This window comes from Neodiprion virginianus, chromosome 3 (assembly GCF_021901495.1).
Source record: "Neodiprion virginianus isolate iyNeoVirg1 chromosome 3, iyNeoVirg1.1, whole genome shotgun sequence".
NCBI classification, from domain to species: Eukaryota; Metazoa; Arthropoda; class Insecta; order Hymenoptera; family Diprionidae; genus Neodiprion; species Neodiprion virginianus.
Genome location: NC_060879.1, coordinates 25,353,073 through 25,370,819, shown reverse-complemented (window position 1 = coordinate 25,370,819; position 17,747 = coordinate 25,353,073). Strand labels below are relative to the sequence as shown.

Sequence of the window (17,747 nt, the reverse complement as noted above, 5' to 3'; positions counted from 1 at the left end):
AAAGCTGGGCCAACGCTTGGAGAATCGTAAAACCCTACGTGGACGGATAGCCCTCTTCAATGGGAAAAATCGTCATTGAATCACCTGACAACGTTGAGAAACATTGCGAGTGAAAAAATGCCTGGGTTGCTTTTAGGGTGAGAAAATTATGGCAAAAGTCGAATGAGGCTATCGTCATGCGTCATTGCGCCTTTATGGCTTCCAGGATGAAAGTGACCCACCTGTGGAAGCATCTTGCCACAGAGTCGTCTTTCTCCCCTTGACACACTGTCGCAAATATTTCGTAATTTTGAAATTTTTTGTGCATCACGAGGTTCAGAGTCTTTAGTGTCTGGAATACATATCGTAGAAAGTTGGCCAATGATGAGAAATCTGCAGGGTTTGTTCTTCGGATTTATTACCCTGTAATAAATTATGACCCGTAACAACTCGATCCAACATGCCAGGCTTTGCTCAGACACTCTTCTTACTCTTTACTTGAACCCCTTCAGCTTTTATCCGAATCGGATTTTCTGCCTCCGAGCTATCATGGAATTGTTTCGCAGTTGTTCCGGTTAAAGCGGAACTTCTTGCAGGCCGGCCAGGCTTCTCGGCTCAACGTCACGCAGATTTATACTTTCGCCTTTCGTCTGTCGGGCTAATTATGTTACTTCAAACTTCCTGTCAGCCAGTAATTAATCCAATTCTACACCGCGTCAGTTTCAATACGTTTATTATACTCGCCAGCTCCTCTTGTTGTGTATTCAACTCTCAACGTGTACAAGGAATCCTCTCGCAAGACTCTCGTAACACCGGGTACATTAATTGGGCAAAATGCGAATGCCGCGCGATGTTGAACAAAAATTTGGAAAGGGTGGTTGGGTGGTTGAAATTTATCAACACAAACAAAAGGCTTTCTCTGTCGGCTCAGGTTTGCGCTTGCTAATGCGTTTGCCAAGAGTCGACGCTACGAACGCGAATACGTCTCAATCTTGAAATACTCCTTCAAGGATTCACGAGGCTCGAAAATTTCTAGAACATTCAAGTTTTTTGGAGGGTTTAATTTTCGTATTCCCTTCGCTGTTGTCTACTGCATCAAAGAGTGTTTATGCCACAACTATTACTCGCAAGTCAACGAAATTTCGTCAACATTTGGGAACCACCTTAGCAATTAGGTCGAAAGATGATATCATGAGACGATTTTCCGTAAGGCAAACGTCGACTTCTTGGCTTGCGAAAGCAGCTGCACCGCAACATCGTCTGGCTGGTATAAACGGCATTAGTCGTTGCAGCACGTCGAGCTTTAAGAGAAGACCGCGGAACGCGCGGAAGAATTTTAAACCTGCCGACGCGACGTCACCACTTCAAGGTATTCGATGCTTTGTTACAGAAAGCTCGTTTTACGTCTTACCGCACCGCGGAATCCGAATTGCCGATCGGCAGTCGAGCCACACATGCAACTACCCTTGCCAGTGAAATTTCGTCACGCGATTCGCGTCCAGATACATATATGTGTATATATACATGTGTGCGTATAGGTACAGCGGAGGCTGCAGACAGATAAGTCCGGCCATTAAGCGGAACGACACCGCAGCTGCATCAGGCGACACCGGATTCGGGATGTAATCTCAAATTTGAGAGTATCCCGTTTCACGCAATGGTCTCCCTGCGGTTCCGCCGGCTTAGCCAAGGTCGAAGCTGCTGCTAGGCTGGGCATTCGAACCCTGTGCAACACCCTCGGAGGGCACATAGATACCGGGAATCGAACGATTTCACCACCGTGAAGCCAGCATCCCCTGGGCGAAGGATAAACTTCATTGAATTACCTTGCCTGAAGGATTTTCTTGCTGCACGGGGACCGGCCTTCGGCGAACAGCTTTCCGTCCCTCCTTTCACCCCGATTTTTTCCTTTCTCAACGAATGCTTTCCTACGAGGCACTTACTCGCTCGCGGACATGCGGATGACGCATATTTATCTCGGAGCGTGAACTCTTCACTCTTCACGGGAAAATATCACCCACCTCGCACATCTTGCATAATCGAATGAACCGGAACCCGTTAAATCTGCGAGATGGTACAACTTCAAACGGGATGCACGGTAGGGCATTTACTCTGTACATCTTATGTTTTATAACATCGGTACAAGGCTGCAGGATACTTTGGATTTGCGATGGTGTTACGTCGTCTTGACATCCCATGAAACATTAAAAGTGTAGCTGGGAATATGCAGAGTGTCTCGGGAGAACTTCCAGCCGACACATAGGTGCATGTTTCTAGGCATAGTATGCACCTTATGCACGTTTTGTTCGGGTACTCGGAACCTCGTAGTCACTTCCGCGTTTAATATTTTATCGCGTGTAAATCGGCCCGTGGATTTGCTGAAAATTTCTTAGCAGCTGCAGCAGCTGCACGATCGCATCTAATTATTCCGAGTAGGTAGAATAATATAATCACCAATCCACACACTACTGCAGTAGTTTTTGAGTACCTCAAGATATTAAAGAGATAGATTAAGATAAGAATATGTTATAATAGGACGTTAAGGTCCAAAACGGGTCCAGATATGAAAAAGATAGCTTTCTCAAGGTTCTGAATAAGGCGTGAAAGCCGAAAACCATTAAATAAGCTCTGCTTAGTACCCACAGGCTTATGGTAGGGTGTAAATTTCGACTCGGGATCGTGGCTTCTAAATCAGCATAATAACAGGCGGGAATTGAACCGCTTTAAAACAATAACAGAAATAAGGGGTGAAATCGATTTAGGGGAGTCGTTTCAGCTCTTATACTTACCCGCGGCTGGATCTTCAACCATCGTGGGAATTCACCTTTTCTTTATCTCAGAATTTAGAACCCCAAAAAGAACGTATACAGAAATCCGCGACGAAGTATCCAATATGTTGCAAGCGGTAAGGTTCACCGCGATCATTCAGTTTTCCACGAAGGTTTCTTCTGCGTGTAAACTACGAGATTCACGCTAACTTCTCTTTCTCCTGCGACCTTTAACCTTTTGCTATGGTCTTGCACTCCCGAGGTTGCGGTGTAATCTCTACAGGACGCATCGACGGCTGGATTATCCGATTTGGAACTTGTTCTGCAAATTAGCATCCGTGTGGGATGTGCAACACTGTTTGTATGGAAATTGCACGATTATAGTGAAGGATTTTAGGTGTGAGCAGATTATTATTGCTCATTCGGGAAACCGGCTGTCGGCTTGACAAACGTAGCTCAGGTAGTTGGTAGTTTTAGCTTGAATTCTCGGAATTCGAAGACCGCTTTCGCTATGTGTTTCAATAAGTATATTAGTATATTAATATTAATGCCATAGGATTTATACGGTAACGTACACGGTCTGCTGCGTGCGACGCGTGTTTACTGCAGCCCGTCGTTCTCACCCCAGTCCTACGCTTTTCCTCCGAGTTACATAGAACCTTTTCACCTCGATCGAACCCTCGCTGTTTGCCCTCCGTCAAACACGTCTCATTCATTTCCACTCCGTTGTGACTTGGGTGTGAAAAAATTTGGGATACTCGGTATCATTTTTTCATTACTTTTGATTCGTGACATATTTCTTAGGGACGTTTTGTTCTCACTTCTTTGTCGTGAAAAAATTAATGAGGATTGTTGTTTGTCTATTTAATTCGTCAATGATAAACCGCTGTTTCAACGACATCGACGAGGCAAGTTTGCCGTTGTGATTCATCGCAGTGACGATTTGTACTTATCTCAAGTTTGGAACTACACGTGGAAGAAGACCTCTACAAAAAGCGTACATTTATTAAATACCTCTGTGAGCTCCGTATAAATTAATTTCGAGCAGCGTTGAATACGCTGAAATACATTAAAAAGAGGGCTGTTTAAAAATACGCATCAAGACGAGATCGCAACACTTTTCTTGTCACTATCGAAGTTCCGGATGATTATTGACGCATCGTTAGATTCACGTCCGGGTTGCGAACCTTGTTAGTACCTACAAATACTCTGTGTCGAATAATATCGGTAGAACGAAATAACGTGACACATCCAGCTATAGGAATACAGGCTGTAACCGATCACAAAGTGAGGTATACTTACATCTATTATAACAGCTGCTTGAATTTATCGATTATTGGAACCTCGGCTTTGAATAAGACGTGCACGTAGGCTTACGATTAACCGTTTCTGACGGAGGTGGGGAAGAAATATGGTCGAAGTTTGCTTGCCACTATCGTGGGGCTTGTTGTATCTAATAGCTGCGGACTCTGGAGAATAATGTACAATCGACTCCGCGTCTAGACACTTCGCAATCTTCTGTTGGAATCATCTCACGATGATTTTTCAACTTTTCCAACCCTTACCTACTCAATTCAACTCTTCGTCCGTTGAAATTTTCATTCTCAACCCTTCGAAGCAACGTCTGCAAGAAAGGCCATGAGCAGGAAATTTGTTCGTAAACACTGAAAGATCATTTATCCTGTGTATACCGAATGATTGATGATGGTTCAAAGATTCGTTGTACAACGGTAAATTGCGTTTTCTTACTTATTTTTTTTTTTATACGCTGTCGTTGAAAGGGTAAACATATTGCGCTCACACGTGTCTAATCGTTCCCTTCTTGCAACTCGTACTGATACCAACGTGGATACCAATGAATAATGACTCGCCTTACTCACAGCATTTTATTCCACTGACGATAAGACTCATTTTCTAAGGATAGATTATCTGCTGCTCAGCACCTCATACTTGGAGTAATTTTCTATATACGAATTTTTACTGTTCAATCGGTGTTCCAAGACTGATCAATCGATTTTCATTATTAAACTTGTATAATACGGTGTAAGAATTAATTCTACTTTGATCGTGAATTCTTCAGCCAGTGACCACGAATCTTCAGAATTATTAAATTTCAAAAGGTACGTTTCACTGATGATGAGAAAAAATTAAAACCATTATTACTCGAGTGGAAGACCCCTTGATAAATTCACTTCAGTTTGCTGCATTGAGTATTTATTACAAAAATCGTTTTCCAGAAATGATTAGTCGTTCTTTGAACGCAGGTTTGCCGTTTGAATTACCGCGAAATTCATGCCTCGAGTTTAGGATTGAGATCAGAGTTCCATGTACGAATATACGGTGTGTACTGTAGGACTTCCAGCAAACGTTCTTTCTCGTCGGGATGACGAGTATTACCCCACGCGCTGAATTCCGTAGCAACAAGAGCTGCCGGCCTGACGCAAGAAGTCCAATAATGATGATGATAATAATAATTGACGCGCACACGTGGATGGCTCAAGGGTTGCCTTGCACCCTCTCCGAGGGTAATCGCGTCGACGGCACAAAGGGCTGGTGCGTGAGGTATCGCGGAAACGTGGGGGTTGCAGGGCGGTAAACGTGAGAGGTAAAGAGGGGAAAAGAGGGGAAAGGGGGGAGAGAGGGGAGAGAGGGCTGTCCTCTCGTCTACTTTCCCTGGCGAAAGCAGCCCCCGCATGCCAACCGCAAGCGTTATCAGGCAGAAGGTACGCTTTCGCTCCCCGGCGGCAGCCTCGATGTGCCGCCTTCGAATTCAGCGCCCTGTGATGTTTTCCGCGGTGCCTGTAACGCAGATACGCCCACCGACGTGTGCACGCGGCAAGGGTTGCCGCTCGAGAGGCGGCGAAATGCGAGGGAGGATTCTGACGTCACATGCCAAGATCTAGCAACAGCCAAGGAATGTTCGCCGCACTTTTATCGTTGGTAGGTATCGCTGACTTCCTGGGGGCGGATAGACGCGGTCTTTGCATCGCTTATCAATTTATTCACCCTGTTACGAAACTTCGACGACTAACGAAGTTCGTCGTACGCGTATGTAACTCGCCGTTCTCACCCGTGAATACTCACCGCGGGACCTGGTGCGTCACGGTGTTTTACGTGGCTTGCTTTACTAATTCATCCCGCGAAGTTTATACCCTTCGATGACGGCTCGACTCTTTATATTTCAACCGTTGAAAATTCGCTCATCCTCGGTTATAAGTACGTACCGCTAGAAAAAAAAACACAGCGTTAATGTACTCTGATTTTTTTCAGTTGTATTTAGTACTTGTCACTGAGGATCGGTGAGTTTTCGCTGATTCCAATGTAGAGAAAAGACTTACCGAAATTTCTCATCGATTCAGGGCACTCAGTTTTTGCTTCGGAACGTAAAAGCGTTTGAAATCGGTTAAGACAATTCCAGCTTGATTCTATAGTCTCATTGAGTGTTATAGTTTCGAATCACACCGATTTGCAATGGACTTGACTGACTTGAGTGATCAGTATCGTTGTTCTCAATTAAAATGACTCCTACTTCTTACCCTGCTGACTTCCAGTCGTCTAAAAATGGCTCCTGCATCCCGAACATTATACACGTGCACTCGATAATCAAAGATTCGACTCTTACGTGCAACAGGTAGCCGGTTACCTTTATATACGACACATTCGATGGACGTAAAAACATTCCGATGGTAACATGAGAGTCGGTTTCGTTTATTGAGGGTACCGGAATATCCTCTGGTTGCGGGATTTTCGCGAATAAAAGTTATGCAAAAAAACAACGGTAGTCACTGTCTTCTTCCATATCTCGTTGAAATACCTACTCGTATATCTCGTTGAGGATGAGATGGGTTTCGATGTTATACGCAGTACAAGCTTGATGGATAAAACCTCTCGGGGAATTGATAGATGGCGTGTGCTATCAAGATGATCTCTGAATGTTGAGTTTGTTCTCTGATCTGTTTTCCCAGTCTGTACGGAAAAGCCAGCGATAAGTAGCCTCGGAGATTCGAACAAGTTGCGACTTGTGGTTTACGACTCTGCGGAAACTGATTAAAACTGCGTGAAAGAATCGAAGAGTGAATAACCGCAGCGCCGTGACGTCTCAATGATTAGGGGCTTTGATCTCCTCTCCTATTAGAAAAACATGACGCTACACTGATAACACTGTGCAACACTAATAAATTCACCAATATATCGAATAGTTATTCGATTTAGGTATATCTAGTAAACAGAAGAAAACAAATTTACATTTACATATCACGTCTCAAGACCATGGTTTTTCACCACGGAACCCGCCGACGTGGTGTGAGAATTTTTTTTATAAACCTCGATTGACTTTAAGGTGAGGAATCATAATTACATACCGTAAGCCCGGTGAAAAAAAATGTAATTTTCGCATAGCGTAATCCAAATACGCATTGAAATTCCTGCGTTTAAATTATAAACGTTAAAAGGTTTTTAATTTGTTATTTTTATCGTTAACAAATCTGGATTTAAATCGTCGAGTGCATATAATTCATGGCAATAATAATGGTATAAGGGCCATTCTTGTCCAATTGCAGTAGCTGCGGTGACAAAACAGAGGTAATTAAAGTTTTGGAATGGTGGATCGTATAGATACTGGTCATCGAATCGCGGAACAATGCAGACGAGTTGAGCACTTGCTGATTAATTCGCGCATTTGAATCTCGAATATTGCATTGAATTCCATTTGTCTGCTGAAATTCAGATACTTTGAAACGTTCGAAAGTAGACACGTGTCACCTTTATACTCGTGCTAGTTTTCTTCATGTAAATAATTTATCATTAGATTTTTATAAATTTTTTTTTTTTTTAACGATAAATGCCACGGTTTCACAACTATGTCAGACGTAAAATTACAACTAGGCTGACAGATTTTACGACTATAATTTTTCAGCTTTTACCGCAGCCGATCATATTATCCATTCACCTTACAGCTCTAATTCCGCACGATCCTGAGATAATTATTCGACTTTAGGTGCGTCGCAACCTCTGGGTAGAAAAATGAAAACTGTAACGGCAAGTGTTCGCTTTTATCCAACCAATTCTGCTGTTGAATCGGAATTCTCGCCTCAGAATCGAAAAAAATCCCTGTCGCTTGTTTTATGAAGTAATTACATGCAGGTATTAACCGAACAATAAAATATCTGATGATAATTACTATTCGTTGGGTTGTTTAGATCGTCGCAATATACGTCTTCTCAATCGTCATACGAACGGACTGTTCTATTAACGATTGAAAATTGTCGTATAAAAAAATCCTTTCACCAATTTTTATATTATGGTAGTACAGGCTTTGAAGAAAAAAAAAAAAAAAAAAAAATTCAGCCGCTTGCGACGAAAATGTATACGCAAAGAATTTTTGTCAACGGTCGGCAGAATTTCCATCGAAAGGCTCCTTGTGCATACATTTTTATCTCAGGAGGTTTAAATTTTTTTTCAAAGCCTACACTACTTTAATTTAAATATTGGTGGATGAATTTTCTTAGAGACTCTTTTTTCAATGAATTAAGAATTAAATAACCATTTTTTGGCAAAAAAATTTCACCGTAGTCTCCCCTCAAATACGAAGGATAATTCGATTTTCAGTCACCGACCGCGACGTGACGTCACGTAAACGGGGATTCGAATTTACTTGAAAATCAGGAGAAGTTGTTATTCCTTGGTAAAGTTTTGCATGGCAAGTTACTGTCCACACGCAGAGGGATCGAGTCCCAAGAATCTTAAGTCACCGTACGTGTCGTAAAAATTTTCTTTTCCCTCCAAGCTTTCGTGGATCTGCAGACCGCGGACCGGATCCGTTGCCAAATGCTGATTGGCGACGGATTGACGCCAAACTACAAATGTAAATGGCGAGAATTTGTTTCAATTTCAAATGTCGATCCTCCCCCTGGACTTTACAGCACTGGAACAGAGTGCGTATAACAGTCACACTTTCGACATGCGTAACGCGCCGTAACCTTGATACAGTATCGGAACAGTGATAACGAATTGAAAGGTCGACGGTCACTCTTGAAAAATTACAAATAGGTATTGTAAATTGCGCTTGATGGGAAAACTACGATTGCGACATAATTGGGGCCACTTAGGGAATTGTTATACCCTGGACATTATTCTTCGCAAGTTAAGTAGATGCAGTTATCATAATATCCACGCTATGCGTCTGATTCTAGGACTCCGTTCAGATTTTCAAACTAATATGTGAAAATCGCATATTTCAACAGCTGCGCCCGTTCTGCCTATTTGAAAAAATGGTTCAACGGTTTGCAATGTCGCAATTCCGGAGAGGATTATTTGAGATATTTAGGTACATACTTTAAACCGTGAAAGCGCGAGTAGGTGCCTTCGGTGAAACTTGTGCGGAATTTTCAATTAAATTGCGTATCCGTTTTGACTAATTAGAAATCAACAATCCGAACTGACTCTTGAGATGCCACTTCGGCCTCTATGAGCTCCGAATGTAAAATGCGAACTCTGTGGGACGGGCAGAATGGAAATATATGGAGGGTAGTAAAACCGGAATTAATTAATGGCAATCAGTCGGAGCACTTAACGATCCCTGCGTTTACTGCCTTCATCCCACAGTCTTAAATCCGGGCAGCCAACCTTCGTATATATACAACACAGATACGAAGGTCCTCCACGATCCGGTTTCGTTATTAAGCCGTCAAGTCACTTCATTTACGAACAATTCACCCGGTTAATTATGCACTTCTCGAGTCTAGGGGCAAAGTTCATCCGCGCTATCGTCGATCCGCGCCTCCTACTCTTATATATACGTTTGTTATAGGCGCGTTCAAGCGCACGAACGGAGATTGAGAAAAGGCGCACGGCAGTACCATCAATTCAATCTTAATCCACACTCGATGAACCTCGAAGCAGAAGACACACCGAGGTCGTTTTTAGCGATTGGTTATCTTCCAAGCTGCTGTACCTTTACGTTGAACACTACAACTTTCAGCTTATTCGGAGTCATATCTGAGGTCCAATTACATTCTCGTTTTCACTGCTAAGCATTGGTAGTCCCAAAACCCTGGATTACCGCCGGAAACCACACGTACAAAATATATAATAACGATATAATGAGAGTTACGATTTATCAAAGTGGTGTTAGATCTCAACCACGGTTCATCGATTGTCGAGCATCTTTATTATTTCGCGAATCGTGTATACCCAGCGATTGTAAAGTTTCAGAAAATTTTGCTAGCAAAATGTTAACTTGAGATACGATGATGTTGAACCAAATTCTGAGACACGATGGATTTCGATCAAATTTTAAGATACGATGGTTTTTTTTTATAAGATTCTGAGGTAGTTATGATACTTTTCTGGTCTGCCGCCGAATTACATTTTGCAATTTGAAACGGGTAGCGTGATAATACAAATTTGCCTTACACCGTCTACAGCAATACGTCATCATCTAAATTCAAACAAGATACAGGGTAGTTATTGCGTCGAAACTTGAAGCTTAATCATCGTAATCCCAATTTCAATGTGTGAACCTAAAAATAGGCCCGAGTCGTCGTCGCTCCCCCGCAGAATAAACAGCAAGCGTGGAAGGAATTCTCGCATTTAAATAACTCTTTCCTCGAGGACTCTGCAGGGTTGCCACTAACTCTGGATTGTAGTATTCCCCAAATTCCCAGGTTTCCAGATCTGAAATTGTAACCAATCGACACGCTTTTCGTGTCTTTTGAAAGTGAAATAAAGAACGAACCTAACAAAGTCAAACATCATATTAATTATTTCAAAGACCTTGTAGCTGTCCGTCCTAAAATGAATCCCGTGCACAGGTAACCGTGACAGTGTTTCGACAAAACCGTAAAATTTCTCACGAAATAATGAAAATTTTGAGTTTAAAATTTCAGTTCGTTTTCTCGGAAAATCGGATAATTAATTCCCCAACACTTTCATAAAAACGTTAACCTGCAGGTGAAAAAAAAAATCTCCGCCTATTTTCAGGAAGTCTAATTGTAGGATCGTTTGAAGCCAGTAAAAGGTAAATGCGTTGCACTTGGAGCTTTGTACGAGGAAAATTGGACGGTGACTTATTCCGGCGTCGACAATGAGTAGGCTATAGTAACGCGCCCCCGCCGATTTCCCCGCAGCGTAGTATCAACCTGCCGCCTCATAGTCGGCAACATTCCTCGTACGTCACGTTGGTCACGTGGTCGAGGCGCCGGCGGCGATTCGAATCCTCGAGGCTCCGAAGCCGGCCGAAGTCGACCGAACCCGCCCGAAGAACTTGTTCGCGGTGTCGCTTAGGCATCGAGTGGGGGTGGAGGGGGGGGGGACACAGCTTCGTCGATGGAGGGGGCGCAGTTTCGCGCTATCCTTCGTTCGGTGAACACGGCACGGAAAGAGGTTCGAACGGACGCGTGTCGAGCGTGGTGCATGCATGCACAGTAATCAGGCGTAGACGGGAGTGATTATTTAAAAGCTGCGTGAGGGATCAACAAAGAGATGAACTAACGAACCTTGATATAAAAGAAAAAAAAAAAAAAAAAGAGTGTGAGAGAGAGAGAGAAGGAATTTCTATACGTTATTCGTAACTGTGCTGCTGTTTCTACTGTTTGATATCTTTCAACATATATATACATATAATTACACGTATTCAGTTTCGTTCCCGTTGTATTATATCTACATTGTTTTTGTGCCAATTGATCAGGTGACTTAATTGTTTAATTGACAATGAATCGTGCCGTGTCTGCTGCTCTTCTCCTCATCGTCATCGTCGGTTTCACCGATGCTGCCAGCACTGTCGAGTCCAGGATTCGCGATGACAACGATTTATCTCAGGTGAGTCGTCGACTGAGCGTCGCGTCGTCTCTACGTTCGTATTTTAAACGAGTAACCGATTCGTTCGAAAGCACCGTTACGTTGCGTGTTGCCTTTCCCTTTTCCTCGGATGGCTCTCGGGAGTTTCCTGCTGCCTCCCTCCTCCTCTTTTTATCACCCATCCCTTTCTCTCGTTCGCTCGTGAATTGTGAACGATTTTGACGAAGTATCGCTATACCTTTTCATAACCTCATCTCGCCTAGCTTCAAATCTCTTTGGTAATTTATTTTTCCCCATTTTGAGGCCTTGACCTATACTACAAGCTGAACGAGTTGGTTGGTATTACGTTTCGCGATTCGATCCGAAGGGATCAGGAGGCGATAAATAATTTAATCACTTTGACTTTGAGATTTGGGCGCATCGCAGACGGGGGGAAAAGTTCGCGATATGCGATTGGCTTTTACAAAACCGGATCATAGAATAAGAAGTGAACAAGTAATGCTAACTAATCTAATGTAGACGTGGTTGCATGGGTTCGATTATTAGACATCGTCGATATTTCTCGACGTTCGGCTTGCAAGTTTCAACGAGAAGCTCACGTACTGTTGAAAATGTGAAAAATATAAACTCTACACTACGCTTGTGAGACATTGGAACCATTATGTACTTCGAAACGCATTCAATGAATAATCAGTCGCCTCGAAATAAAGTCTCAGCATATGTGATATTTTATTGAAAGTAAACGTTATTATTCGATTCCTGTTTTTCTCAAATTCTAAGAAAATAATTCTCCGTTATTGCAGTCGGATCTTAATTAATATAGAGGAAATCCACGGAACGCGCACTTCATCGCGACGTGAGTTCAATGCCGTTTCCGTTTTGAACTTTTCTAATTTTTTTTGCCCTTTTTTCTTGGCCTGCTGCATACTTGAGATATTAATAGACGCTGGATTTCTCTTTCTCTCTCTCTCTGTCTCTCTCTGACATCTCGCTTGCTCTCTTGGCGTCTTACGGTTTCACTCGAGTAAGCCGCAGTCTCCAAGGAGAAAAATTACTCTGGAAGGGCCTTGTGGAGATTTGTTAAAACGTGCATAGGATAAGATCTTCCGGTTTGGTCTGGTTTCATTTTACGTCTTTATTGTTGCAACTGTGATTATTCGGATCAGGGAAGCGATACACGGTTTAGAAAGACTGACCAACGTTGAAGAAAAAACCGAATTTTCCATTAAAGTTAGGGAGATTTGTCGAATAGTTAGATATTCTAGCTTCGAAACTAATATTTTATCATGTTTACGTTCAAAACGTTAAAATCCCTAATCACTTTTATAGAAAAAATTGTTATCCCGGAACATGAAGATTGTCTGAGACTCGGTAGATCGTAATAAAGTAGCGTATACTCCTATTTTGCAAATTAAATTTTATCCCAAGCTATTCTAACCTTGCGGAATAGTGATTTTTTTCAAACGTTCCGTTACGTTAACGTTACGAATTTCGATCTTTTGATAATTAGTCAACCGCAATTTTTATCCATGTAGGCTTTCGGAAATTTTGAATATATAATCTCAAAAGTATATTCTACAAATTTCATCCTGCACTTCTGATTGCAGTAAGCTCTTAATTAAAATTCTTTGAGTTAAGGCGAATTCAATTGATCAACAGTAACGATGCCGAATGCTGCATTTCATCTGCTGTACTTTTTCGCATCGTCTACGTATAGATTAACGGTCGCAAATCAAAGAGATCCACGCGAGTTGAACGAGGCTGAAGTTAGTAATGATAACGTATCGAAACGTTGAAACAAAAATTACAATTTTGCATCTATAGAATAACTGAAGAAGTTGAATTTACAAAATCCGAGTTTGTTGATGCTTTGTTAAAAGGATTACTAAATTTCAGGTAACCCTTTAACAGGTTGCAAAATAACGAATTTTTTTAAAGATGCATCGTTACAATAACGTTACAAACTTCAGCTTGATATAGTTGAAGCAGTGCGTGCAAACGGTTCGTATGTATGTATACCTGAATTGAAACACTCGTTTCGCAACGTTCAGAATTGAATATCCGCCTATGCGTCTACCTGTGGAAATGCGACTGAAGTACCATCGTGTGCAGTAATTATCACATACCTGAACACATGGGTAGAGGCACACATAATGCGAGTGCATTATTATTATGAGAAATTATCGCAAGCTTTTAACCGACCATTACGTTGCACTTTATGAAACACACGTATATGGTATTTAACAGGTAAAACCCGCACTTTGGGGAAAAAGGGTGAATAACTCTCCTACCCGTCTAAAATTATTGGAATTAACTATTTTTTTGCCAAGGTGTTAATTAAATCACGCCAGTTTTTTCTCCCCCAATAATGGCCATGACTTATATCGCAATGTTTGGCCTCTTCGGATAACCGTGATTACTCACGTCGGCATTATCAAATTATTGTTTGTTTCAACACACGTGATGGAATTATGACAGAAGTTGCTTTGCAGGTAACTTTATGAATATTAGGGGTCAAAGTTAATTGTTTTTTTTTTCCAAAGGTGTTGTGTATTTTTCCCACAACTGTAAAGTGAAAGAAACAGTTGATACAATGAGCATAAATTACAATACACTGGGCAAAAGTTGAGAAAAGCAAAGCAAAAGAAACGACGGAATATTTTGAAACGTATGTCCATTTTTCCCGCTAACGAATGATTGGAAAAAGTAGCGTAAGAAAATGATGATGTATAATTCATAGGGTGTTGTAATTTAAAAATTATCACCGAATCTTTTTTCAAGAATACATGCTTCTAAACGACAATTTAAATTAATTCTTAAGTTACGGTTGACCGGTTGTTGAAATCGGTGTGTAAACATTTCTCAAAATTGAAACAGTCAAAGCCTTGCCTACACAGGTTTTAACGCTGTACCTAGTTATCATTAAACTCTGCACCGAGGCAGGTTCTTCTGTTTTAGATCAAGCTGGGTGGATACATTCATGAGAGCATTAATGATTCACCGGTGAACTGAAACCTGCTGAAATAGTGACTTGGGTTCCTTTGCCGCGTTGTTCATATTGCAGGTTTAAAAACGTTTTACAATGGCATAATTTAGCCATAGGAGGTTTCGGGGTAGCTGATGTATTAATTAACGCGACCTTCCCGTACTGTGTGTGTGTGTATATACCAAAACTCGTGAGCATAGTTAGAAATTACGCTTTAACCCACGTACAGACCCTTGTTAATTACGGTTAATTATTGTGCCCGCCTACCCTGCAGGTCGCGGTATTTTACTTGAGAATTTTAAAGCAGAGGTGTCGAATGCTAGAAGTTTGCCGAAAATGGATTCTCGATGGCTCCTTCGGCATGCGTCATTCCTCAGATTCGTTTTCTGTCCGGCTCTCTTACGTTTCAAAAAACAGTTTCAGCAAGCTGGTTCGGTATTCTCGAAATTTCTCTGGCATGTTATCGCATGTTATGTTGTATTACGTTTTTTCGTCGAAGTAACGTGATTCGTTACGATCCGAAGGCATGTGAGACGATAATTTCGTCTGCAAGTCACGTGGCGTCTGTATATTTACTACGCGGCGGAGCATGCTTGCATTATACGTATAGTCTACATCTTTATCTCATTCATGCCTGCACTCCGTCTCCGTTGTATAAAATGTGTGTAGAATATGATTAAAGTCATTCTCAAGCCTGAGAGTGAAACAACACGCCACCATGGCCACCCCAAGGGTTGGAAATATGTGCGGAAAAAGCGAATTAATGAAGCTAAGCTGCTGGAATCGACCAATTTGTTCGTGTCTAATTGTATGCGTGCCGTATTTGAGGCCGACGTAATTGTAGGAACCGCGAAGCGGACAAATCCGTCGACTTAATTCCAGTTTATTTATTGTTTCACCTGTAATTGCGTTGCAATTCGGTTTTTTTTTTTTCTTCTCATGAAGCCAAAGATGAGACAAGAGCGGATAGTTTTTGTGCGCCAATTGAACTTCAAGAATAAAGTAAATACATTCTGAAAGAACGTACAGAGAAACAGGAAAACAAGAAACCATAAATAAACTGCTGTGAAATTTTCTCTCAGGTGTTTATTTTTCATTTTTTTTTTTTTTCTTTTGCACAATATTATTTAAATTACTTCGAAAATAAGAAGCCACTATTTTATATCGAGTTACTATAAACTTCATTATACCAATAAAATAATTCAATACCTATAATTAAGTCAACGGATTGAAATTGCAGATATTAGTTCATTTGATGAAAATTTTGTGATTTGAAATAATTAACGCAGTACGTAAATCAAATTCTTGTACCTCGCACCCTGCGACCAGGAAGCGAAACTCGAAATTAAGGTTGTTGGACGGCCGCCCGCGTCCTGAAGAGAAGGAAAATTTCACCGCGGGTTCCGTCCCTTCATTATACCGTTACACGCCATTACAATTGGTTACAATTAACTTGGCCCACAATTAGCAGCTTCCCTACGTACCTAGGCCCATACCTTTTGGTTCTTAAGCTATTAGTACACGGTTCAATTTGAGGGAACGTTCCGTTATTCAGAGTAATAGCGGGGATGAAAGGCGTATATGGATAGCTTGTATTAGGTATACCAAAACTATGCTCCTTGTACTGTACGGATATTCGAGATGTTCCCGATGGAGTAAAACCCGAACAATAAGTGGAATACCTAAACGATTTCGATAATGTGAAACTCGTGATCCGTGCCATGTTAGAAATTGACGGACAGATGGAAAAATTGAGATACGTCGTCAAAAGAAATACGAGGTTGAGAGTAGTAACGTTATAGTAACGAAACATTGGGGAAAAAATTGATATTTTCTTCACTTGACAGTGATTTTTGAGGAACTGAGATTTCGAAATATCCGTGTGATTTGTTTTATTACGGTTTACTAAATTTCAGACAATCCCAAAAGCGCGATATAATGTTTTTTTCTCAACATGAATCGTTACGATAACGTTTCTAACTTCAATATGATAAGGAACTCTGTCACGTCGTGTATATTTCGATTTTTTATGCAAACTCAATGCCAGCAGAATTGCAAGGGGCTGAAATTTTTGTTTCTCATTCAATATTTCTGTCATTAGAGAAATTATTTTTGCAATGTAACAGTGCCGCAGGAGTATAAAACAGTGGTCAAAATTCAGTATCAATGATAAGAATTGGATTTTGATATCGTGTGGTCTTAGTACATTTGCGATTGTACGATATCAAATTTCCTACCGTGTCAAATTATAACTTGTAACGAATATTTCGTATCAACTTTAAACATCGCAACCTACCTGTAACGCGTGAATCGGAACGTAAAAATATCTAAATTTACAAACCAGAGAAAACAACATAACATTGTCCAACATGGTTTGTAAGAAAATGTTTGTAAAATACATCGCGTGGGAATCTCGAAAAATATGAAAACGTTCAAATTTTGCCATCAATTTTTGGTTAGAACAATAAAAAATTTGCACGAGAATTTTTGCACCCTTGCAAAATTTGAAGCGGAGGTGGACACCTCGCCAAGTCTGAGCGTGCGACGGTTAAACGGCTTCCTCGCCGGTCAGGATGGGGATTTGGATACTGCAACCCAATACGAGGAGAGTCCTTGGTGCATACGGGCTGCCGGAGTATCCTTGCACCATGCGGCGCAAACAGGGGCATCCTTAACGTGGGTGGCAGGCGGGCGGACAACGCGTCGTTGGTGGTTCGCATTTAATTTGGAGACCTACGCCAACCTATTGCGACGGTTTCATGTTGGTTCAATAACAAATTAACAATGTACACGCCTTATTGAGCTAAAAAAATAAATGCGGTCGAGTGGATAAATAAACATTGAATATTGTGATATCGAAAAATGCAGTATCGACAAATGTAATTACAGTATGCAAGTAATTATAATGAACTTGTGACACATTTTGTTGTGATTCCAAGAATATTCGAACCGTTATTGCAACGATATTTTTCATCTTACTAGAAGTATCTTTCAACTGTATAACAGACGAAATTTTTTGCGGTGTGAAAAATTGTTAGGTACGAAAACCCAGGTCTTCAGCTTTCTTACGAATTGCTAAAATTTTTTGTTCCAAATTTTTAGAAAACTTTCGTCGGAGTTAAGATTGATATGATGCGGAAAAATATTTCGTGTTCAATAACTTGTGAGAAAACAAAAAATCAATCGCGATCCATTCGCGTTTTATCATTTCCGGTTTT

General features: G+C 41.2%; 1 protein-coding gene across 7 annotated transcripts in view; it reads left to right on the top strand.

The window, feature by feature from the left end:
* The first annotated feature begins 11,093 nt into the window (after positions 1-11,093).
* LOC124299502 (fasciclin-1) overlaps positions 11,094-17,747 on the top strand; it is a 224,666-nt gene continuing 218,012 nt past the window's right edge. For all 7 annotated transcript variants that reach the window (XM_046752750.1, XM_046752749.1, XM_046752747.1 and 4 more), the window contains exon 1: positions 11,094-11,564. In XM_046752750.1, coding sequence (XP_046608706.1) covers positions 11,457-11,564 — 108 coding nt within the window. In that variant the 5' untranslated portion in view covers positions 11,094-11,456. The remainder of the gene's footprint in view (positions 11,565-17,747) is intronic.